The following is a 26,223-nucleotide window of genomic DNA, read 5'->3' on the forward strand; positions in this document are numbered from 1 at the left end:
GGTGTGTTTCAATTCATCAGACAGTTTGTAACTAACTTTGGAAATATACTTACTGATATGAATATACTGACTTACAAATACTGAGTTATAAATAAGCACCAGCAGCTTCTAGATAAATCTAAAGGTCAGGGTTCACAGGAGGAGATATAATTATCTAGCTCACAGATGTCTCACACACACACACTCACACACACACACACACACACACACACACACACACACACACACACACACACACACACACACACACACACACACACACACACACACACCACGTTTCTGTTGCGGTCTCACACACTTTGTTTCCTGTTTATGTGACAATGAACACAAACATGTTTTTTAAGGGAACAAATGGAGGAAATAGAAGGTGTTTGTAGTGATGTGATGGGGTCTTAACTGATGAAGAATACATTTATAGTTTGATGAGAAATGCTGGAAAAGTAACTAACTACTACATTTAGTCAAGAAATGTTCTTGATTATAGGTTTGAGCTACTTGTACTTAACAATTTCTGCAACTTTTACTCCATTGTACTATTTACTGCACTGCATTTATGTATTACTGCAGAGTCGGATGAATAATACAAAATACTACCAAAGAATAAATGAAGGGCACATTTGCAAAAAGCGGATGTCTCCTTTTGAACTATTTCCCTAAATCTTGATAGTCTTAAATTTAAATTTTCCATAATGTATCTAAAAATAATAATAATGTCTTTTCTTTGTGCCCTCAAGAGAATGTCTACCACAATGGTGTTGGTTCATTGGTCTGTTTTTTCAAATTACCTCTTCAAATTTGTATTTATTATCAAAGATAAGGGGGGGGGGGGGATTCACATGAATATAAACTAGTTTAAATGATCTCCACCTTCATCAGCTGCAACATTAAAGAGATGAACACATGAATGCATCAGCTGTTATTATTCTGAAATGGTCCATTCTGCATACTGTGTATTTTTACTTTAGGTACTTTAACTATATTTTTAATTTGACTACTTTTATACGTTGATTTTAATGAAGTACAATTTTGAATGCATGACTTTTACATGAAGCAGAGTACTTCTACTGTTTTATTGTTGATCACTACTCTTGATGAGGGACAGTTGGGTCAGAAGCATTCATGTTTTAAATATAGTTAGTATAATATCTCAAATAATGGTTCATATTAAAATAAGACTACAGTTACAGTAACACTAGTACAGACTCTAAAGTTTGAATCTCTTTGACTACAACTACATTTACTGCTCTTCCTACAACAAAATCAAATGCATGTTGCAAACAGCTGTTGTAACAGATATAACACACACTTATGTTCATTCTGTAGCTTCAGTTGACACAGAAATGGAGTTTTTTTCCAGCTGTTTGCTCAGAGACTAGCTTTGCAGTGAGGGGGGGGGGGGGGGGGGGGGGTGTCGGTGCAGAGGTGCAGCTGCGCTCTGAGAGCCGGAGGTTGCGGTGAAGTGGAGGTTTGCACCTTCGTCGTTTCTCGGCACAGAGGGCGATGTGCAGGCTGCTCTGTGACCACATCCTCTCCTCTGCTGTCGCTCTCTGCTCCTCTGCAGGGTTTCAAGCTCCGCTTTGTCTCCCTCACCAACAACAGCTCTGACCTCCTTCTGCTGTCAGAGGAGGACGTTGACTTCCTGTTGTCGTGTGGTCGACTCGCACTCTCACATTCACGTTCCTGCTGAACGTGTTTCAACTAAAAGAACAACTTCTTTATTCATGAAGAGAACGTAAACCCTCAGAAGCTTCTCTCACTAGATCTACAACTTTGATAAAGTCAAATGTTTCCTTTTAAAATGTTAAAACTCAGATCAGTTGATGGAATTTAATCAGATCAAATGTCACTGGAGAAACTTTAGTCACCTCTGTTTGTTCAATGGAAAAACTTGTCGAGACCCAAATGACAGCTTGTGAAGACTTTCCGAGCTGAGATGTTTCAACATTATCTATGTAGATGAAAAATACTTTCTTTCTCAGAAAGCGGACAGAAATACCTCCCACTGTCTGTGGAAAAAAAAAAAGTATTTTCAGTGTCGAATGAAATGTGAGAGTAATGTCTAATTCTTTGATTTAAATCAACCGTTATAATATGAACGACGTCTGATATGAGGATGAACCCATAAACTGAATGGAACTGTCTGAAGATGTCATGAGAATAATAACAAACCTTTTTTATAGAGAAATGAAAGCACATGATTGACAAAGCTCCTCTGAAATACTTTTATTTAGAAGAAACTCAAGCAACCAAAATTACATAACACAACATTATTATAAGTACTTGTAAAAATGTGATACACAAAATATTTGTATGGCAGTTTTAACAATATGCACAGAACTGTTTCTCTATTTCAGCAGAGTGTAAATGCAACATACAACGGTGTGTGTGTGTGTGTGTGTGTGTGTGTGTGTGTGTGTAAAAAAACTTTTTATTTACAGAAGCCAACACTATTGATCTCCTAGATTCATTTTTTTCTGACCTCCGCTCTCAGTCGTTCTGCTTCCTGGGTGAACTCTGCAACAGACAGAAAAGACACGATGTCATAACGTCACAAGCTCTTTCTTATTACTCCTTCATTCACAGCCTAATTTCTGTAAAATGCCCAACAACATGGAGATCATGTGGAACAAACCTGAAGCTTCCACACCAAGAACACCACGAAGGCTCCATAGATGCTGCTCTTGAAGATGAGAACAGCGTAGGAGAGTTTGGCATTCTGTGTGATCTTCAAATATTTCTCTGCAGAAAGTTCAAACATTTAGTGACACGATTCAAAGACCAAACAGGACTCTGAATAGTGAGGCAGTGAGGTGTTCAGAAACACAGAATGATACGTACCTCTTGTCAGGACTCTGACTTTTTTAGCTGATGGAAGAAGAAGAAGAAAAGCGTTACACAGATGGTTGTTGACGTAGTTCCAGTTGCAAAGAGAACATGTTGAGGTCATTTCTGAGTTTCAAATGAAACCTACCTTCTACCCCATAGATTGAGTCTGAATAAAATTCATTATGCGTCCCATTGAAGAAGCTGACGGTGCAGGTGAACTTTGTGTCGAGTGTGAACCAGTCTTCGAAAGGGACCCTCAGCCTGCTGGTGATTATGTAAGACTCGTTTTTCCGGAGGGCAGCGCTGTCGGTTGCTACAATGCCGGTGACATTCTCCCCGTCGACCTTCTCCCCGTCGATCTCCCAGTCTACACTGACATGGTCTGGGTAGAATCCAGTGGCCACACAAACAATGGTCTTCTTCTTCGTGTCGTCTTTCGGGTTCTTACACTCCTTTGGTGAAGGTGGAAGCACTTTGACTGTTGGTGGGGTGATATTAAGTCCTGGTTCTGCAACGACAAACGAACGCACCATGAATTAAAGCTGCCTATAGATCGACAGCAAACCTGGATCCTCCATCATCCACGTGACCTCTGAACACAAGAATGTAGACATGACAAGAAGACCTTTCCACAAACATTTGCACCAAATAAAACATGATCAAGAACCGACTGAGATGACGTCCAGCTCATTTTTTTCCGCAGCATTTGTGGGTTTCTCACAAATAAGGTAGAAACTACAATAATAATAATAATATCACATGAATCCATTTTCATTCACTTTTTGATGCAGGAAGGAAAAACAAAATTTCTGCTTAGCATCTGAGAAAATGATTGTAATGACAATCCTCTGAATGCCACATAGAGATCCATCTTAATAATCTCAAATGTCACATTTTCTTTTGCACTTTTGACGCACGGCAACACGATGCTGCTTCAGCAAAAAACGAATCAAGACATTTAAACGACACTAAACTGAGTAATGCTCAGGTTTAAGTTGAGATAAGGTCACAAGACAAACATTTTTACATGTCATTTATTTTATCATTTTCTTACCCAACACCGTCAGTCTGGTGCCACTGCCAAAGTAAGCAGGGTCGTAGTTGTTCACACTGATACGAGGCTATACAAGAAAAACTGCTCAGGCTTCAGCGCTGAACGCTGTCCACTGACTTTGTGCTCTTTTTTTCTTTTTCAGGAAACCTTTTATGCACACATGCATGTAGAGGCAATACACACTCATACAAAATTAAATTAGTGCCAAACAGCATTCGACTTCTGATTTAAGGTCTGTTTAAGAGCATGATGTTAAAAAAACGACCCTCACCTGTAACCTGAAAGTTACCAACTAGTTTACCGTTCTATCCTATGCACTATTCTCATAGATCATGTTCAGTTTTGTGATTCTTACCTAGAACGGTGAGTTTAGTTCCAGCTCCAAAGTAAGCCTCCGACTGTGAACTCACAGTGTTTCACAGCGCTGATAAGAACTGGCTTTAGAGGAATAATCTGGGCGTAGAGCCAAATGTTTTCTTGCTGCTGTACGTTTACTGGAGAACATAGACAACGCTGGTTTCTACTGGCACAGACTAACTTACTAAGATAACTTCTTTCACATTTTACACTTTGTACACTTTTGTTCACTACTATCAAATATGTCTATTGAATCAAATCTTAGTATTGACTATAATCTTAACACACAAACAGGCTGATAGTCGTCTCGTCTGGGACGTTTCTGTGCAGGTTTTCTTACCTAAAACGGTGAGTTTAGTTCCAGCTCCAAAGTAAGCCTCGGCGTAGGAGCACAGAGACTTTCCACTGATACAAAACCTCTTCCAGCTGCCTCTTTATCTGAGCCACTATTCCAACGCTGTCCCTCTTTGACATGTGAAGACTTTAACTCGTGTTTCACAAACCGTCAAATCCTACTAGACTTACTGTCTCCATTTAAATCTATGTGTGCTTTTGGTTATTTTATCATTATCTAATGAAATATTGGGTAAAACGTTGTTGTTTTGGGAGTCATTTGATTCTTACTGTATCTCAACAGTATAAAAAAAAAAAAATCGAAGCACAATCATACCTGAGCAGTATTTAATGAACTTAATGAATCTGAATGTTTTCTTACCTAAAACCGTTAACTTAGTTCCTCCACCAAAGTGAGCCTCTGCTGCTCCACCAGAGTCACAGTGAACCTGGCCAGTGCTCTAAACAGCCCAACATGCTGCTTTTACTTTAGCTTTGTAATAAAAGTAGATTTCCTTTCCTTTTTTTTTAAAACAAACAAGTTCTTTGCAATACGAACATCTTCAATTATCTTCTTGTTGGAATGAATGTTAACTTACCAAGTTTAGTTCCCTGGTTGAAATAATCAAACTGCTTAAGAACAAAAAGCTCTGAGCAGAAACTTAAACTAGACTTTAGTGACAATTCATTTTTCCCATTTGTTTTGATATCTTACCTAAAACTGTTAACTTTGTTCCTCCACCAAAGTGAGCCTCTGCAGTCTGGGTCACAGTGAACTTCATCAGTGCTTAAAACAGACGCTGCTTTTACTTTGTTTCATCACTTTTTTAGTTTTATAATTAATGCAACTTTTCTTTTTTTCAATAACTTCACTGTTAGACTTTATGTTAACTTACCAAGAACAGTCAGGTTTGTTCCTCGGCTTAAACCGATATTTCAAGCTTCACAACTAAAAGCACTGAGCTACAGTTACACTAGACTTGAGTGAAATAAGTTTCATAAATCCACAATTTAAAGAAAAGTTTAGATTTCTTACCTAAAACCGTTAACTTAGTTCCTCCACCGAAGTACGCTTGATTAGCACCAGAGTCACAGTGAACTTGATCAGTGCTCAAAACAGCACAGCATGCTGCTTTTACTTTTTAGTTTTATAGAAAATGCAACTTTTCCTTACAGCTGATGACTACAGCCTGCTTTTTCTTTACATCAATCTTTTACTAACCTCCCTGTTAGACTTCATATTAACAGTCGTTTTAGTTCCCTGGCTGAAAGAGGCTTTGAACTGTTTAAGCTTAAGAATATAAAGCTCGGAGCAGAACTTAATCTGGACTTCAGTGCTGCACATTTCTTAAAGAAACACTTGAATTACGTTTTGTATTTTTAAACGTTTAGATTTCTTACCTAAAACTGTTAACTTCGTTCCTCCACCGAAGAAAGCTTCACCACCACCAGAGTCACAGTGAACTTGATCAGTGCTCAAAACAGCACAACATGCTGCTTTTACTCTGCTTCCTTCTGTTAGTTACTTTTTAAATGTTTATTATGTTAATGTCACTTGTCTTTAAATCCCAAAAACTATATTTCTTTCACTGTAGTCTGATTGTTGAGGAACTTTTTTTGTTACATTAAACTTGAAAAACCCACCTGTTTGTACAAGTTTCACTTCTTTTACAGGGTGAATGAATCAGAAGAAGGTTTGAAGTCTTACTTACCGAGAACAGTCAGTTTCGTTCCCTGGCCGAAATAAGCTTCGTAATTGGCACAGCGGTGAAGCTTAACATCAAAAACCACTGAGCTGAACTTGAACTAAAAGGTACATTAATAATAATGTATTTCTTAATGCATGACCCCAATGACACATGTTATTACATTGGTTCCATCTGAACCATCCTTGACTCACCCAGAACAGTCAGTTTGGTTCCTTTTCCAAAGTAAGCCTCGTTTGCATTGTCACAGTGCAGAAATACTGAGCATGAAACTCCTGAGTCTTTCTCTACCACAATTATCTTTGGAAGGTTTTTACCAATACTTCTGTTTATACTAAGACTCCACAGCAATGTGACATTTAACACAACTCAGTAATAAACTGAAGTATTTACCTAGAACAGTCAGTTTGGTTCCTTGGCCAAAGTAAGCAGGATCATTGTAGGTCACAGTGTTTTCACTTCAGCTCAATATTTCAGCTTTTAACAACAACAGTTTAGTGTCTTCACTTTCAAACCGACATTTCAACTATTGTGAGTTTGTACCAGTGCACTGCAGCAGTGACAGATGCTACTTACCCAAAACAGTGAGTTTTGTTCCCTTTCCAAAGTAAGCTTCAGATCCAGTGTCACACTGAATGTCTCCTCTACCAAAAAGTCTCAAAACGTTCCATAACCCTCATGGTGAAGCACAGTGTAATAATCCAGAGGATGAAGAAGGCTTCAACATGCAGGATGAGCTTCATAATGTCCAAATATCTTGCTTTTGTCAGGATGAATAAAAGAAGCATCCCAGTGCTCCACATAGGATTTAAAACTTGTTTTTTTAAAACTCATTTTCAACCAATTTTTCAATTAATGTTGACTTTCCAGTTCCAGTGTGTCCTGACAGCTTACACACCTTCAGATTCTTGATTTTTCTGCTCTTCCAAGTGTCCCAGGTAGCATGTAGCAGTCTACACAATGGGCGTCAATGGGAGGAGGTTTTTGTACAGCGGCTCTATAGGATTGTATCACCGTGGCCCCCTGTCCCCACGGTGAAAAAGCATCACACAAAAACCTGAAGTCTCTTTCGTTCCCTCCTCTCTCCTTCCCCCACCCAGCGTCTCCGTATCTCAGCCTCCATCTCTCTCCGTGTGAGAGAGCAGCTGTTCGGGTCGGGCTGACTGGCGGCTGAGCGGCCTCCAACCCTGACTGCTGCTATTTCTGGGGAGGCTAAGAAAAGAAGCAAGAGCGCTGGGAAGGAAGAGGGAAACTGGTCTTTGTTTGTTTGGAGATGTTCAGAGGGAGTGACGTCTCTGCTGGTCACACCTCTTCATCCACCCAGGAACCAGTGAGCTGAGGAGACGCACATTTACTGACAGATGTGACTGTGATCCTTGAATTGTTCTTCTTTTCTTCAACATAACTCTTTGAAAGGGTATCGTGTAAAATATATATTACCAGATTTTTCACAAGTGTCATGAAATAAATGTATTCCTCAACAACAAATCATAATATCAACTTTACAGTGCAACGTTATTTAAAAGTTATAAGTAAAAGTCCTGCATTCAAAATGTTACTTAAGCAAAAAGCATTAGCATCAAAATATACATAACGTAAAAAGAAAGTGAACATACTCTTCATGCAGAACGGCCCATTTCAGAATCATGTTTTATTAGTGGCTCATAATTATTGAGGCGTTATTATGAGCATCACTTTAGTGTTGCAGCTGGTTCCTACTTTTTAAATCTCAACAATACTTTGTAATTCAATTATTTTTATTTTATTTTATTTATAATGTAAATCTTCAAATCAACTAAAGCTGGCAAATAAATATATAGTGGAATAAAAAAATGCAACATTTCCCTTTTGAAGTATAAAGTAGCTAATAACAGAAATACTCGACTAAAGTGCCAGTACCTCAAAATTGTTCTTAAGTACATGAATACATAAACGTAGATACATTAAACCAATGCAAATGAGCTAAATGTTAGACAAGTGCGCTTCAATAAAAATGATATGCATCTGTAGAATAACCAGAGTGCTCATATTCAAAATACAACCTTTTAATGATCTTATATCTACTTAATTGTGAGATGAAGCATTTCTATGATGTCGTATCACCCTATGTCTGTGTTGAATGTAAGTTGCAGCTCATTCAGCCTAATTCCATCTCAAACACAACTTTAAATATTTCAATTGGCTTCACGTTGACATATCCTGACTTCTGAAAAGCTCAAAGTGATTTCTATTTTTATGTGAGTGTAATCCCACGTGACCCCTGTAGAGGGAAGCATACGATAACCTTGATATGCTTCAGCGTTGCCAGGCTGCACACTGAATTATAATAAAATAAAATAACCGAGACCAAAGCACCAAATGACACCGATTAGAGACGCTCTGTAGGACAATGACACTGGATGTGACGAGTCATGTTTACCACGTTAACACCTGCTCACTTATCTGAACTGATCAGTGCTGTGGTGTTGGAGGAGCATCGTGACTTACGGGGAAGCATTCTTGTACCCTTTTTTTAATGAATTAATAGATTTGAATAAAACAAGTTTCATATTTGAATGTGACGTTGATGTCGGCCTGTTGATTTTACACAGAATCCTGCAGAGTTCATCACATTAACCCTCCTCCCTGTCCTCTCTTCCTGGTTTCTTCTTGAGGTTTTTGTGGAGCTGCTCAGGCTTCCTGAACCATTGTGCTGCACTGGAGGCACAGTAAAACACAGCTGAGTCTCCAGCCTCAACAGGGTGGATCTGCAGAGAGGAGCGAAGCACCGCAGGCCTGGACATGGTGTACTTGGAGTCGTTGAAAGGAGCTTCAATGCTCGCCAGGTTAATATTGATAGAATATGCGACTAGCTGCATTCCCCTGCTGCTGCCTTGTCTGTACCAGTACATGTAGTACTTATCCGTGGCATCTTGTTCACACTGCAAAGTTACAGCCGGGTCTCCTTCACGGCTGAATAAAGATGGAGGCTGCTGAATTTTTACACCAACAGAGGAATCTGGATAAACAGAAAAAACAACAACAAACAAATTAACAACTTAATCGAGGAAGAAGGAGAAACAAAATGTTCTTTCAACTGAATTTAAATGTTCTTACTGGTGAAGATGAGAACAGCAACCAGGAGCAGCTTCATTTAGACATCGATCAGACGATTCAGAGTGAAAACAAACCTTTACAATCACAACTCTGTCTTCAGGTGGACCTCACTGTTCCGCCACAGTCCAAACATCTGACAAACAGAAGTGTGAAGGAGTCTCTGAGTACAGTCACAGTCTCCTAGTGGACACTGAGCTGCAACTGCAGGATGCGGGTCTTTGCTCAAGAGCACTGTGACAGTGGATCTTAGATGATGTTTGGATTCATCCTCATGACTTTTATTGTTCCCTGACTTTGTTCAGTGCAATGTCAGGACGACTATTTGTTTTCATGGTTTTTGGACTCTCTTTAGTTCCAGTTCTACCTGCTTTTGTGTTTCTCGCTTGATTTTGAGGTTTTGTTGTGGATGCTCTGTTTTCACTGCTTTGCATTGGTTTTTTTTCCAGAAAGTTTGTATCACTTGAGTTCCTCTTGTGTGCAGCCTCATTGTCCCCTGCACACCTGTCTTGTTGCCCACCACCATAAGATGAGATGAAGGGCCCCTGGGCATGACATGGTAATTCACCAATGCCTTCCACGCTCTCGTCTCCATTGTTTGTCCATCCTTTGGTTTCCCTCCTTACAATTCTGGCCTGCTGCAGGTGTGTGTGTGTGTGTGTGTGTGTGTGTGTACATACAAATACAGTAGTATTTTCTTTACTTCCTGTTGCTTCTGCATCTTGTTCCACATGAAGTGTAGAAATGAGTCGAGCACCATCATCAGGTCAAATTAAATTTTTTTTTTTAGAATACTTTGGTTTAGGGCTCCAATAAATGATTTTCATTATCAGACAATCTGGAAATTATTTTCTCTATTAACTGTTTAGTCTATGAAATGTTAAACGATCAATAAATGAAGTCATGTAATCAATTACATTGTATCCTTTACAATTCATTATTAAATGCAGTTATGGTGTTATTAGTTATAATATGTGACCGCTCTCATGATAACATAACATGCAATTAAGTGACTCACATTATTTGTGTTAAAGTGAATTTATTTATTTTAAATGCAACTTTAATTTATACATGATTTCATTTTGGTGCATGATTATTTTTATGATTTCAAAAATATGTGTCTTTTACAGCGAACACATTTACATGTTCAGTTACTTTTTATTCGCAAAGCAGTACTTGAACAATAAACCGCATCATGTTCTCAAACAAACCCCCGAGCAGCAGCTGTTGTAAGTCGTAGCAGGTTTTTAGAGAAGCTGTGGTGTTAAACCACATCACTGTGTGCTGGCAGCGCAGAAATACACAGCTGAGTCTGACGAGTTCACTACGAGGATGATCAGAGATCCTCTCAATGTGTCGTCTCTCCTGATCCGAAACAAGGATTTTTTGAACTGTTCCTCGTAGCTCGGAGGACTTTGCTCGACCGTGTACCCGATGAGGCTCACGGGCCCACCGCTCTGTCTCTGTTGGTACCACATCATAACCGGGAGGCTGCTGTCATCATGGCTGCAGTCGATCGCGACCTTCTCAGTCCAGACCTTCACGACTTGAGAAGAGGACTGCTCAACGGAAACGCTCTCCGCTTGTCCTGTGAATAAAGAGAATTCATCTCGTTAGTGTCGTAAAGTTTGAATTCAAGAAGTACCATAAACTCACTGTGGTGCTGATGTTACAGAGACAACACGACATTCAAAGAAAGGCCACACATCACTGAATCAGACTTACTTATAAGCACAAGCATGAAAGATCCGAATGTGTATAAAGCTGGAGACATCCTTAAATCAAGATCTGTGCATAAGTGACAAATCAATACATTGTTTTCATCTTAAATGTGCAATTTCAGCATAAAGGCCTACTGAGATCTGCTATCAGAGGTGGAGCATTCACATGTTGCTCACAAACCTGCTGCAGATGAAATGGAGAGATGACTTCCCTTCTCCACACATCACACCTCCTCTTCTCCACCTTCTTCCTCTGCTTGCAACTGATCTCATCCAAAAAAATATTCTGCTTCTTCATCTTCTTCTTTGGTGCACTTTCCTCTCTGATCACAAATTAATACCGTTGAGAGAAACGTATAAAATTGTAAACACAAAATCGTATTGCGCTCGCTTGCAACGTACATGTATTAAAGCTTATCGATAGCAGGACACTCTCAGCGGACACTTAGCCTGGGCTCTCTGGACATATTAGTCAATTGACTTATTGGACAGAATAGTACATATTAGTCAATGCCTTATTGGAATAAGCCATAAGCCTTCGGGACATGATAGTACACTCATAAGTCTTCGGGATATGATTCATAGCCTACGGGATATGACGTAAATACACTTGCTTGCTTGCTTACTTACTTGCTTGATTGTTGAATAAGCCTGTAAAATAAATCGTACTTGCTTGATAAACCTGTAAAGGAAATCAAAGTACTCTAATAAACCCACTCCAGGGATATAGAGAAATCAACCTCTGTCTCTGAGTACAGCGTTGTGCTCCGCGTGAACCACCACTTAATCACTTAATCGCTGATTGATTAATGAATTAATTGATTAGCTCCGCCCACGCCAGTTGATGCACGCGCGAACTCCGACTGTTTTGGGGGACTCTTGTGCGCAGGACTTTTCCTGTCCTGTTTTTGTCTGCTTTGGACTGAAATCACAGCTTCAGCTCACCAAGGTAACATGTTGCTGCTTGTGCTGAAATGTATCGTGAGTTGATGTCTTCCTCAGTGCATTTGGCTACGCTGGCTAGCTTTCTGCTTACCGCTTCTTCGGACTCTTTCAATTGATTTATTTTTCACTGAGCTTTCTTTTGGTTGTTTGGTATTTTTATGATCCTTTCATGCTGTTGATTTGGTGAAATATGAATATCTATATCGAGTGTGTTGAGGCTGAACTGGTGTTTGTTTAGGTTGTTACTGCTTTGCTTTTCATTTCTTAACATGATTTAACATGACCTGTCTGTTCACTAAAACTCACTCTTTATTTTCAACATCTGGTCTGTTCACTTTCTTGAAGACTCATTTGTTATTTTTATTTATTGTCAGCTATTTGTTTTGTAAGTTGCAGCAGCTGCTTTGTATAAATTGTGGAAATCAGAAATTGATTTTGTCTGATGAAATGAATTACATTTTTGCCTGCATGTTGCAATCATCAAATCCATCTCACTTTCATGATTCTTTGAGAAAGTCTGACTGTGAGAAAGCATATTATTGTTTTCAGTCGGTTTTAAAATCGGTCTGTTGTTTATGTCAGAGGTCATGTATCTGTAATGCAGCCTTCCTCTCAGGATCTTAAACGTGAGAACATCAGAGAGAGAAACAGAGAGCAGGGTTTTTAGTGAGGGGCTGACATTAAACCACATCACTGTGTTCTGGCAGCGCAGAAATACACAGCAGAGTCTGATAGATTCACACTGGGAACAATCAGAGCTCCTGTTTGGACGTCTTGTCTTGTCATCTTGAACCGATGTTCAAACTGCTTCTCATAGTTGGGGTCACTGCCAGTGTAGCTGTATCCAATTAAATGGATCAGACCGCTCTGTGTTTGCTGGTACCAGAGCATTACATTAAGATTACTGTCATTATGTTTGCATTTAATTTCTACGGCGGCTGTGTCGTTGACTATTCTGGGATGAGATGGCTCAAACGTCACACTCTCTGCATGATCTGTGGGGGAAAAACACAGATTTAAAAAAGCAGTTGATGCAGAAGCCACAGTGAAAAAAACATTCACATATTTGCCGTATTTGTTTTGCTACTTTTGCAGCTAATTACATTACATGGAAGCAAGATGAGGAGAAATCCGATCACAGTTGGAGACATCCTCCCGTCCTTCAGTGAGAGTCTGTAAAGAGACACACACTCATGTGAAGAGGGTTTTTAGTGAGGGAGTGGCATCAAACCACATCACTGTGTACTAGCAGCGCAGAAATAAACAGCCGAGGTTGACGGGTTTGCTTTGAGTACGATCAGAGCTCCTTTCACTGTGTCTTCTCTTGTCAGCTTGAATTGTTCTTCAAACTGACCCTCGTAGTTTGGGGGGCTGTTCACGTATCCGTACCCAATGAGGGTCATGGACATAGTGTCCTGTCTTTGCTGGTACCAGAACATTACTACAAGGTTAGTATCATCATGGCTGCACTTAATCTGGACCTCAGTGCTCTCCTCCACTATCTGAGGAGGAGATTGTTGAAATGTAACGGCGCTCACCTGACCTGTGGAGAAAAGCAGATTTAGAAAATGTCAATGATGCTAAAAAAACAAAACAAGAAAGTATTTTTATCTTGATTGTTTAGCATGTTATATAATTATTAATATAAATAGTGACTACTTTTATGTCAGTCAGGACGAGATCTTACAGTGAGAACAGATGAAGAAAAAGATCAGCATACATGAAGACATCATCAAGCACTGATGTGAGAAAAGTATTTCCCTGAGAGTAAAGTTAGGCTCATGGTGAAAGAGGGCGTGTGTGTGTGTGTGTGTGTGTGTGTGTGTGTGTGTGTGTGTGTGTGTGTGTGTGTATATACAAATACAGTAGTATTTTCTTTACTTCCTGTTGCTTCTGCATCTTGTTCCACAGTATGACGTGTAGAAATGAGTCTAGCACCATCATCAGGTCAAATTTAATTTAATTTATGTCTTGACTTCCTCAGTGCATTTGGCTACGCTGGCTAGCTTTCTGCTTTTCACTTCTTGGGACTCTTTCAATTGATTTATTTTTCACTGAGCTTTTCTTTTGGTTGTTTGGATTTTTTTTTTTCTTCATATTGTTGATTTGGTGAAATATGAATACATTGTATCGAGTGTGTTGAGGCTGAACTGGTGTTTGTTTAGGTTGTTACTGCTTTGCTTTTCATTTCTTAACATGATTTAACATCACCAAGAATGGTGTTCACTAAAACTCACTCTTTATTTTCAACATCTGGTCTGTTCACTTTCTTGAAGACTCATTTGTTATTTTTATTTATTGTCAGCTATTTTTTTGTAAATTGCAGCAGCTGCTTTGTATAAATTGTGGAAATCAGAAATTGATTTTGTCTGATGAAATGAATTACATTTTTGCCTGCATGTTGCAATCATCAAATCCATCTCACTTTCATGATTCTTTGAGAAAGTCTGACTGTGAGAAAGCATATTATTGTTTTCAGTCGGTTTTAAAATCGGTCTGTTGTTTATGTCAGAGGTCATGTATCTGTAATGCAGCCTTCCTCTCAGGATCTTAAACGTGAGAACATCAGAGAGAGAAACAGAGAGCAGGGTTTTTAGTGAGGGGCTGACATTAAACCACATCACTGTGTTCTGGCAGCGCAGAAATACACAGCAGAGTCTGATAGATTCACACTGGGAACAATCAGAGCTCCTGTTTGGACGTCTTGTCTTGTCATCTTGAACCGATGTTCAAACTGCTTCTCAAAGTTGGGGTCACTGCCAGTGTAGCTGTATCCAATTAAATGGATCAGACCGCTCTGTGTTTGCTGGTACCAGAGCATTACATTAAGATTACTGTCATTATGTTTGCATTTGATTTCTACGGCGGCTGTGTCGTTGACTATTCTGGGATGAGATGGCTCAAACGTCACACTCTCTGCATGATCTGTGGGGAAAAAACACAGATTTAAAAAAGCAGTTGATGCAGAAGCCACAGTGAAAAAATCATTCATATATTGTTGTGTTGCAGCTAAATGATTTACATTGAAGCAAGATGAGAAGAAATGCGATCACAACTGGTGCCATCCTTCAGGTTAATGCTGTAGCAGGAGGAACACAGCTTCCTCCAATGGTGCTTTAAGAGAGACGCCACCTCTCGTGTGTGCAGGAGCAAGAAGAGGGTTTTTAGTGAGGGAGTGGCATCAAACCACATCACTGTGTACTAGCAGCGCAGAAATAAACAGCCGAGGTTGACGGGTTTGCTTTGAGTACGATCAGAGCTCCTTTCACTGTGTCTTCTCTTGTCAGCTTGAATTGTTCTTCAAACTGACCCTCGTAGTTTGGGGGGCTGGTCCCGTATCCGTACCCAATGAGGGTCATGGACATAGTGTCCTGTCTTTGCTGGTACCAGAACATTACTACAAGGCTAGTATCATCATGGCTGCACTTAATCTGGACCTCAGTGCTCTCCTCCACTATCTGGGGAGGAGATTGTTGAAATGTAACGGCGCTCACCTGACCTGTGGAGAAAAGCAGATTTATAAAATGTCAATGATGCTAAAAAAAACAAAACAAGAAAGTATTTTTATCTTGATTGTTTAGCATGTTATATAATTATTAATATAAATAGTGACTACTTTTATGTCAGTCAGGACGAGATCTTACAGTGAGAACAGATGAAGAAAAAGATCAGCATACATGAAGACATCATCAAGCACTGATGTGAGAAAAGGATTTCCCTGAGAGTAAAATTAGGCTCATGGTGAAAGAGGGCGTGTGTGTGTGTGTGTGTGTGTGTGTGTGTGTGTGTGTGTGTGTGTGTTTGTGTGTGTGTGTGTGTGTGTGTGTGTGTGTGTGTGTGTGTGTGTGTGTGTGTGTGTGTGTGTGTACATACAAATACAGTAGTATTTTCTTTACTTCCTGTTGCTTCTGCATCTTGTTCCACAGTATGACGTGTAGAAATGAGTCTAGCACCATCATCAGGTCAAATTTAATTTAATTTATGTCTTGACTTCCTCAGTGCATTTGGCTACGCTGGCTAGCTTTCTGCTTTTCACTTCTTGGGACTCTTTCAATTGATTTATTTTTCACTGAGCTTTTCTTTTGGTTGTTTGGATTTTTTTTTTTCTTCATATTGTTGATTTGGTGAAATATGAATACATTGTATCGAGTGTGTTGAGGCTGAACTGGTGTTTGTTTAGGTTGTTACTGCTTTGCTTTTCATTTCTTAACATGATTTAACATCACCAAGAATGGTGTTCACTAAAACTCACTCTTTATTTTCAACATCTGGTCTGTTCACTTTCTTGAAGACTCATTTGTTATTTTTATTTATTGTCAGCTATTTTTTTGTAAGTTGCAGCAGCTGCTTTGTATAAATTGTGGAAATCAGAAATTGATTTTGTCTGATGAAATGAATTACATTTTTGCCTGCATGTTGCAATCATCAAATCCATCTCACTTTCATGATTCTTTGAGAAAGTCTGACTGTGAGAAAGCATATTATTGTTTTCAGTCGGTTTTAAAATCGGTCTGTTGTTTATGTCAGAGGTCATGTATCTGTAATGCAGCCTTCCTCTCAGGATCTTAAACGTGAGAACATGAGAGAGAGAAACAGAGAGCAGGGTTTTTAGTGAGGGGCTGACATTAAACCACATCACTGTGTTCTGGCAGCGCAGAAATACACAGCAGAGTCTGATAGATTCACACTGGGAACAATCAGAGCTCCTGTTTGGACGTCTTGTCTTGTCATCTTGAACCGATGTTCAAACTGCTTCTCAAAGTTGGGGACACTGCCAGTGTAGCTGTATCCAATTAAATGGATCAGACCGCTCTGTGTTTGCTGGTACCAGAGCATTACATTAAGATTACTGTCATTATGTTTGCATTTGATTTCTACGGCGGCTGTGTCGTTGACTATTCTGGGATGAGATGGCTCAAACGTCACACTCTCTGCATGATCTGTGGGGAAAAAACACAGATTTAAAAAAGCAGTTGATACAGAAGCCACAGTGGAAAAAATCATTCATATATTGTTGTGTTGCAGCTAAATGATTTACATTGAAGCAAGATGAGAAGAAATGCGATCACAACTGGTGCCATCCTTCAGGTTAATGCTGTAGCAGGAGGAACACAGCTTCCTCCAATGGTGCTTTAAGAGAGACGCCACCTCTCGTGTGTGCAGGAGCAAGAAGAGGGTTTTTAGTGAGGGAGTGGCATCAAACCACATCACTGTGTACTAGCAGCGCAGAAATAAACAGCCGAGGTTGACGGGTTTGCTTTGAGTACGATCAGAGCTCCTTTCACTGTGTCTTCTCTTGTCAGCTTGAATTGTTCTTCAAACTGACCCTCGTAGTTTGGGCTGTTCACGTATCCGTACCCAATGAGGGTCATGGACATAGTGTCCTGTCTTTGCTGGTACCAGAGCATTGATTGAAGGTTAGCATCATCATGGCTGCACTTAATCTGGACCTCAGTGCTCTCCTCCACTATCTGGGGAGGAGATTGTTGAAATGTAACGGCGCTCACCTGACCTGTGGAGAAAAGCAGATTTAGAAAATGTCAATGATGCTAAAAAACAAAACAAGAAAGTATTTTTATCTTGATTGTTTAGCATGTTATATAAATATTAATATAAATAGTGACTACTTTTATGTCAGTCAGGACGAGATCTTACAGTGAGAACAGATGAAGAAAAAGATCAGCATACATGAAGACATCATCAAGCACTGATGTGAGAAAAGGATTTCCCTGAGAGTAAAATTAGGCTCCGGGTGAAAGAGGGCGTGTGTGTGTGTGTGTTTGTGTGTGTGTGTGTGTGTGTGTGTACATACAAATACAGTAGTATTTTCTTTACTTCCTGTTGCTTCTGCATCTTGTTCCACAGTATGACGTGTAGAAATGAGTCTAGCACCATCATCAGGTCAAATTTAATTTAATTTATGTCTTGACTTCCTCAGTGCATTTGGCTACGCTGGCTAGCTTTCTGCTTTTCACTTCTTGGGACTCTTTCAATTGATTTATTTTTCACTGAGCTTTTCTTTTGGTTGTTTGGTATTTTTATGATCCTTTCATGCTGTTGATTTGGTGAAATATGAATACATTGTATCGAGTGTGTTGAGGCTGAACTGGTGTTTGTTTAGGTTGTTACTGCTTTGCTTTTCATTTCATAACATGATTTAACATCACCTGTCTGTGCCAAGAATGGTGTTCACTAAAACTCACAATTTATTTTCAACATCTGGTCTGTTCACTTTCTTGAAGATTCATTTGTTGTTTTTATTTATTGTCAGCTATTTTTTTGTAAGTTGCAGCAGCTGCTTTGTATAAATTGTGGGAATCAGAAATTGATTTTGTCTGATGAAATGAATTACATTTTTGCCTGCATGTTGCAATCATCAAATCCATCTCACTTTCATGATTCTTTGAGAAAGTCTGACTGTGAGAAAGCATATTATTGTTTTCAGTCGGTTTTAAAATCGGTCTGTTGTTTATGTCAGAGGTCATGTATCTGTAATGCAGCCTTCCTCTCAGGATCTTAAACGTGAGAACATGAGAGAGAGAAACAGAGAGCAGGGTTTTTAGTGAGGGGCTGACATTAAACCACATCACTGTGTTCTGGCAGCGCAGAAATACACAGCAGAGTCTGATAGATTCACACTGGGAACAATCAGAGCTCCTGTTTGGACGTCTTGTCTTGTCATCTTGAACCGATGTTCAAACTGCTTCTCATAGTTGGGGTCACTGCCAGTGTAGCTGTATCCAATTAAATGGATCAGACCGCTCTGTGTTTGCTGGTACCAGAGCATTATGTCAAGATTACTGTCATTATGTTTGCATTTAATTTCTACGGCGGCTGTGTCGTTGACTATTCTGGGATGAGATGGCTCAAACGTCACACTCTCTGCATGATCTGTGGGGGAAAAACACAGATTTAAAAAAGCAGTTGATACAGAAGCCACAGTGAAAAAAACATTCACATATTTGCCGTATTTGTTTTGCTACTTTTGCAGCTAATTACATTACATGGAAGCAAGATGAGGAGAAATCCGATCACAGTTGGAGACATCCTCCCGTCCTTCAGTGAGAGTCTGTAAAGAGACACACACTCATGTGAAGAGGGTTTTTAGTGAGGGAGTGGCATCAAACCACATCACTGTGTACTAGCAGCGCAGAAATAAACAGCCGAGGTTGACGGGTTTGCTTTGAGTACGATCAGAGCTCCTTTCACTGTGTCTTCTCTTGTCAGCTTGAATTGTTCTTCAAACTGACCCTCGTAGTTTGGGGGGCTGGTCCCGTATCCGTACCCAATGAGGGTCATGGACATAGTGTCCTGTCTTTGCTGGTACCAGAACATTACTACAAGGTTAGTATCATCATGGCTGCACTTAATCTGGACCTCAGTGTTCTCCTCCACTATCTGGGGAGGAGATTGTTGAAATGTAACGGCGCTCACCTGACCTGTGGAGAAAAGCAGATTTAGAAAATGTCAATGATGCTAAAAAAACAAAACAAGAAAGTATTTTTATCTTGATTGTTTAGCATGTTATATAATTATTAATATAAATAGTGACTACTTTTATGTCAGTCAGGACGAGATCTTACAGTGAGAACAGATGAAGAAAAAGATCAGCATACATGAAGACATCATCAAGCACTGATGTGAGAAAAGGATTTCCCTGAGAGTAAAGTTAGGCTCAGGGTGAAAGAGGGCGTGTGTGTGTGTGTGTGTGTGTGTGTGTGTGTGTGTGTGTGTGTGTGTGTGTGTGTGTACAAATACAGTAGTATTTTCTTTACTTCCTGTTGCTTCTGCATCTTGTTCCACAGTATGACGTGTAGAAATGAGTCTAGCACCATCATCAGGTCAAATTTAATTTAATTTATGTCTTGACTTCCTCAGTGCATTTGGCTACGCTGGCTAGCTTTCTGCTTTTCACTTCTTGGGACTCTTTCAATTGATTTATTTTTCACTGAGCTTTTCTTTTGGTTGTTTGGATTTTTTTTTTCTTCATATTGTTGATTTGGTGAAATATGAATACATTGTATCGAGTGTGTTGAGGCTGAACTGGTGTTTGTTTAGGTTGTTACTGCTTTGCTTTTCATTTCTTAACATGATTTAACATCACCAAGAATGGTGTTCACTAAAACTCACTCTTTATTTTCAACATCTGGTCTGTTCACTTTCTTGAAGACTCATTTGTTATTTTTATTTATTGTCAGCTATTTGTTTTGTAAGTTGCAGCAGCTGCTTTGTATAAATTGTGAGAATCAGAAATTGATTTTGTCTGATGAAATGAATTACATTTTTGCCTGCATGTTGCAATCATCAAATCCATCTCACTTTCATGATTCTTTGAGAAAGTCTGACTGTGAGAAAGCATATTATTGTTTTCAGTCGGTTTTAAAATCGGTCTGTTGTTTATGTCAGAGGTCATGTATCTGTAATGCAGCCTTCCTCTCAGGATCTTAAACGTGAGAACATGAGAGAGAGAAACAGAGAGCAGGGTTTTTAGTGAGGGGCTGACATTAAACCACATCACTGTGTTCTGGCAGCGCAGAAATACACAGCAGAGTCTGATAGATTCACACTGGGAACAATCAGAGCTCCTGTTTGGACGTCTTGTCTTGTCATCTTGAACCGATGTTCAAACTGCTTCTCATAGTTGGGGTCACTGCCAGTGTAGCTGTATCCAATTAAATGGATCAGACCGCTCTGTGTTTGCTGGTACCAGAGCATTACATTAAGATTACTGTCATTATGTTTGCATTTAATTTCTACGGCGGCTGTGTTGTTGACTATTCTGGGATGAGATGGCTCAAACGTCACACTCTCTGCATGATCTGTGGGGAAAAAACACAGATTTAAAAAAGCAGTTGATACAGAAGCCACAGTGAAAAAAATCATTCATATAGTTTCCGTATTTCTTTTGCTACTTTTGCAGCTAATTACATTACATGGAAGCAAGATGAGGAGAAATCCGATCACAGTTGGAGACATCCTCCCGTCCTTCAGTGAGAGTCTGTAAAGAGACACACACTCATGTGAAGAGGGTTTTTAGTGAGGGAGTGGCATCAAACCACATCACTGTGTACTAGCAGCGCAGAAATAAACAGCCGAGGTTGACGGGTTTGCTTTGAGTACGATCAGAGCTCCTTTCACTGTGTCTTCTCTTGTCAGCTTGAATTGTTCTTCAAACTGACCCTCGTAGTTTGGGCTGTTCACGTATCCGTACCCAATGAGGGTCATGGACATAGTGTCCTGTCTTTGCTGGTACCAGAGCATTGTTAGAAGGCTAGTATCATTATGGCTGCACTTAATCTGGACCTCAGTGTTCTCCTCCACTATCTGAGGAGGAGATTGTTGAAATGTAACGGCGCTCACCTGACCTGTGGAGAAAATCAGATTTATAAAATGTCAATGATGCTAAAAAACAAACAAGAAAGTATTTTTATCTTGATTGTTTAGCATGTTATATAATTATTAATATAAATAGTGACTACTTTTATGTCAGTCAGGACGAGATCTTACAGTGAGAACAGATGAAGAAAAAGATCAGCATACATGAAGACATCATCAAGCACTGATGTGAGAAAAGTATTTCCCTGAGAGTAAAATTAGGCTCATGGTGAAAGAGGGCGTGTGTGTGTGTGTGTGTGTGTGTGTGTGTGTGTGTGTGTGTGTGTGTGTGTGTGTGTGTACATACATACAAATACAGTAGTATTTTCTTTACTTCCTGTTGCTTCTGCATCTTGTTCCACAGTATGACGTGTAGAAATGAGTCTAGCACCATCATCAGGTCAAATTTAATTTAATTTATGTCTTGACTTCCTCAGTGCATTTGGCTACGCTGGCTAGCTTTCTGCTTTTCACTTCTTGGGACTCTTTCAATTGATTTATTTTTCACTGAGCTTTTCTTTTGGTTGTTTGGTATTTTTATGATCCTTTCATATTGTTGATTTGGTGAAATATGAATACATTGTATCGAGTGTGTTGAGGCTGAACTGGTGTTTGTTTAGGTTGTTACTGCTTTGCTTTTCATTTCATAACATGATTTAACATCACCAAGAATGGTGTTCACTAAAACTCACTCTTTATTTTCAACATCTGGTCTGTTCACTTTCTTGAAGACTCATTTGTTGTTTTTATTTATTGTCAGCTATTTGTTTTGTAAATTGCAGCAGCTGCTTTGTATAAATTGTGGAAATCAGAAATTGATTTTGTCTGATGAAATGAATTACATTTTTGCCTGCATGTTGCAATCATCAAATCCATCTCACTTTCATGATTCTTTGAGAAAGTCTGACTGTGAGAAAGCATATTATTGTTTTCAGTCGGTTTTAAAATCGGTCTGTTGTTTATGTCAGAGGTCATGTATCTGTAATGCAGCCTTCCTCTCAGGATCTTAAACGTGAGAACATGAGAGAGAGAAACAGAGAGCAGGGTTTTTAGTGAGGGGCTGACATTAAACCACATCACTGTGTTCTGGCAGCGCAGAAATACACAGCAGAGTCTGATAGATTCACACTGGGAACAATCAGAGCTCCTGTTTGGACGTCTTGTCTTGTCATCTTGAACCGATGTTCAAACTGCTTCTCAAAGTTGGGGACACTGCCAGTGTAGCTGTATCCAATTAAATGGATCAGACCGCTCTGTGTTTGCTGGTACCAGAGCATTACATTAAGATTACTGTCATTATGTTTGCATTTGATTTCTACGGCGGCTGTGTCGTTGACTATTCTGGGATGAGATGGCTCAAACGTCACACTCTCTGCATGATCTGTGGGGGAAAAAACACAGATTTTAAAAAGCAGTTGATACAGAAGCCACAGTGGAAAAAATCATTCACATATTTGCCGTATTTCTTTTGCTACTCTTGCAGCTAATTACATTACATGGAAGCAAGATGAGGAGAAATCCGATCACAGTTGGAGACATCCTCCCGTCCTTCAGTGAGAGTCTGTAAAGAGACACACACTCATGTGAAGAGGGTTTTTAGTGAGGGAGTGGCATCAAACCACATCACTGTGTACTAGCAGCGCAGAAATAAACAGCCGAGGTTGACGGGTTTGCTTTGAGTACGATCAGAGCTCCTTTCACTGTGTCTTCTCTTGTCAGCTTGAATTGTTCTTCAAACTGACCCTCGTAGTTTGGGCTGTTCACGTATCCGTACCCAATGAGGGTCATGGACATAGTGTCCTGTCTTTGCTGGTACCAGAGCATTGATTGAAGGTTAGCATCATCATGGCTGCACTTAATCTGGACCTCAGTGCTCTCCTCCACTATCTGAGGAGGAGATTGTTGAAATGTAACGGCGCTCACCTGACCTGTGGAGAAAAGCAGATTTTTTTTTGGATGGAACTGTAATGGCAGCAACAGACAAAAAGACCATAAAGTATCTATATCATTTATGCAACATGATTTTTTGCATTTTAAACAAGTTCCCCTGTCAGATTCTTGATCAAATTTGAGATCTTACATGAAAAGCAGATGGAGAGAAACCCCAATGTGTGCACAGGTGCCACCATCGTCAGACACTACTGTGAGTAAAGTACTTGTCAGAGTAATGAGGGAAGGCGTCTGTTGGCGCATCACTGTATCCTCTAACAGCTCCATGCCAGGTGCTGTACCTCCACCTGTTGGTGGAATCTATTCAGGACAGTCATTTGCACAACTGCAGGTCATCGCTTTTCATCAAAACACAGAGGTAGATTTTTGAAGCACATGATCAATAATACATTTGTATTATTTTCTTTAGAGCAGGTTATTCATTATATCCTTTCTTTCACCTTCCTCACTTCCATTTGATTTAACTTTAACATCTATAGTTAAAGTCACTGATATGATCTCCTCCACAGTGTGGTTGACTCTCAGATGAACAGCCTCGTCTGTCTTCTGAACGCTGGTTATCGTCAGAGCTTCTCCTTCCACTCCGCTGCCCGAATAACCAGATTTGAACAGATATTCATAATCGGTGTCATTCTGGCAGCGGTGCTTTTCTGCAGAACCGCTGGGAAGACTGGAGATGCAGTGGGTCCACTGAGGGATCAGCAGAGACTGAGAAACTGTTATGGTTGTGATGCTGTTACCAGCATCACAACCATATCTGCTGAAACACTTCAATCATTGTTATATCTTTACCTATTTTTTTTTATTCATCACAAAATTGATGAGTGGAAGTTTTTATTTTGTATAGATATTAACTTTACCTGCAGCCCAAAGCATGAAGAAAGTCAAGGTCTGGAATCATTTAATGTTTGAAGGGGAAATTAATGACAAGACAAAGAGCCAACACTTCTGTGTGGAGGAAATGACATCATAGTTTCTGCCGTGTTGAATAGCGGAAAGAGTCGACGACACTCATTAGCATTAGGGAGCAGCTGTGTTTGTGATCTCTACGTCAGTGTTCAGTCGATCTCCTGTTGGATTCGTACGCCGTTGCTTGTCTCCCTCATCACTTTTATGGCGGCTGAAGTACGCCGCTGTCTTTACGGAGCAGCTTAGGTTGGATGCAGCTGCATGTCTGATACTCTGGTTCACCAGCTTTTTGTGAAGGAGCCAGAGAGAGTTGTACCACTGTGCTGACTCGCTGCACAGAAGTACTCGCCGCTGTCTGCTGGGTTCACGTTGGAGACCACTAGCTGAGCTCGGCCCTTTGAGTGGCCCGTGATGTTGAAACGGGCTTCAAAGTTCTTCTCCAGGTTTGAGTTTTCATAATGAAGCAGTCCGATCAGCTCCATGGCTGCTGACCGGTGCCGGTACCAAAGCATGTAGGGGTAGTTGTTGTCGCCATGGTGACAGTCAAGACGGGCTTCTTCTTGTTCAGGTTTCGTCAAAAGATTTGCTGGTGATTGTTGGATTAAAAGTGATGGTATCACAATGTCTGGAGTACAAAAAGAAACAAAGTGAAGGTGAACAGAAAGGTTGTGTTGGTGTCATGAGGAATTACAAACTTCTTATGACTCTTACCTGAGAGCAAAGACAGAGAAAAGAACCAAAAGACGAGCATTTTGAACAATCCTCACAAGCCTAATGTTCTCTGTGGAGACTCAAATCTTAGCTGTGACTTAAGCAGAGACATGCAGAGGCATCAATGGAAATACATGAGTGTGAAATCTGCCTTTTTATTGTACGTTTTGTAATGAGGAAGGAGGAGCTTACCGCTATCTTCATGTCATTCATGCAGAGATGACCTGAGGGAATCCAGTAAAACACTCTTATGATGGTGAAAAATCTATATTATATGAAATCTTCATTTGTAGAATAGAGAGAGCTGATCAGCAGAAGATGACATTAATCAATGGCTGGGATATTTCTCTCTTTAACTTTTGCTTCTTACTGCACATAGTAAAGGGAACCCTAAAATATTTGAATGAATTAACCTTCATCACAGGCATTTTGCAGCAGTTTGAGACAGTGTCACATGGTTTCCCTGGTTTCCTGTTGGTGTGATGATATCTGCTGGATCATTATGGAGGTTTTTGTATGAGAGCGTCACTGTCTTCATTACTGTGCCTACTGGCTGCTCCAAAATATTCTCCGCTGTCTTCAGGGTGACTGAGGTTCAGGAGGTGAAGATGAGCTGTTTTCTCTCCATCTCCACTCACTTTAAAGCGGCTTTTAAACGCTGTCTCAACCGTAAGAGTTTTATAATTAACGTAGGCAATGAGCTTCAGGGAAGTGTCTCCTGCTGAGCGCTGATACCAGAGAATAGTGTCATAGGTCGGGATTTCATGTGTGAGGCTCAGGGTGACCTCATCATTTGGTTTCCAAAACTGTTCAGTTGGAGTCTGAAACACTTGTTTTTCTTTGCTGAGGTAAACTCCTGTAAAGAGATGAAGACGGTATTGAATCATTGTGCACTGGGAATTGATTATAGTTTATTTATTGGAAAAAAACATTAACATTTTTTTGAGAGTTAATTCCAAATGAAGAAGAAAAAGTGTCTTCATGACTGTACAATACCTTTAATCCAGAACACAGTGATGACGGTAACAACAAGATGAGACGGCATCATGTTGAGTGTGAAGAACCAACGGGTCTCTCTGCAGAGCTTCGTGGATCAGAAGGAGGGACAGGAAGTGATGTAGAGGAAGTCAGAGCGTAGATCATCACTTCATTCAGCCTGTCTGTGTTTTAGGAGGAGAGATCCTCCTCTTTGTCGTTCCCTGAACAACAGGAGGAGGAGGAACCTGTGAAAGTAACTGATGAG

At 39.9% G+C, this 26,223-nt stretch overlaps 1 long non-coding RNA gene and 2 gene segments (V, D, J or C); all 3 read right to left on the reverse strand.

Annotated features, from left to right (window-relative positions):
- Positions 1-2,208: 2,208 nt before the first annotated feature.
- Positions 2,209-15,720, reverse strand: LOC137877607 (T-cell receptor beta-2 chain C region-like). The segment is given in 8 exon segments: positions 2,209-2,514; positions 2,633-2,739; positions 2,839-2,865; positions 2,972-3,334; positions 6,658-6,717; positions 14,332-14,340; positions 15,238-15,534; positions 15,680-15,720. Coding segments are annotated over 8 exon segments (921 nt in total).
- Positions 15,721-16,670: 950 nt separating this feature from the next.
- LOC137877945 (T cell receptor alpha variable 8-6-like) lies at positions 16,671-17,413 on the reverse strand. The segment is given in 2 exon segments: positions 16,671-16,975; positions 17,254-17,413. Coding segments are annotated over 2 exon segments (465 nt in total).
- A 5,087-nt stretch (positions 17,414-22,500) lies between these two features.
- LOC137877611 (uncharacterized) lies at positions 22,501-23,562 on the reverse strand. Its single transcript, XR_011103562.1, has 3 exons — positions 23,491-23,562; positions 22,907-23,338; positions 22,501-22,791 (listed from the first exon to the last, which is right to left on the reverse strand). It is a non-coding gene; the product is annotated as an uncharacterized lncRNA (long non-coding RNA).
- Between the last annotated feature and the right edge of the window lie 2,661 nt (positions 23,563-26,223).

The sequence above is a fragment of the Cebidichthys violaceus genome, unplaced genomic scaffold (assembly GCF_023349555.1).
Source record: "Cebidichthys violaceus isolate CVI_PGR_0920_01 unplaced genomic scaffold, fCebVio1.0.p SCAF_22, whole genome shotgun sequence".
Taxonomy (NCBI): Eukaryota; Metazoa; Chordata; class Actinopteri; order Perciformes; family Stichaeidae; genus Cebidichthys; species Cebidichthys violaceus.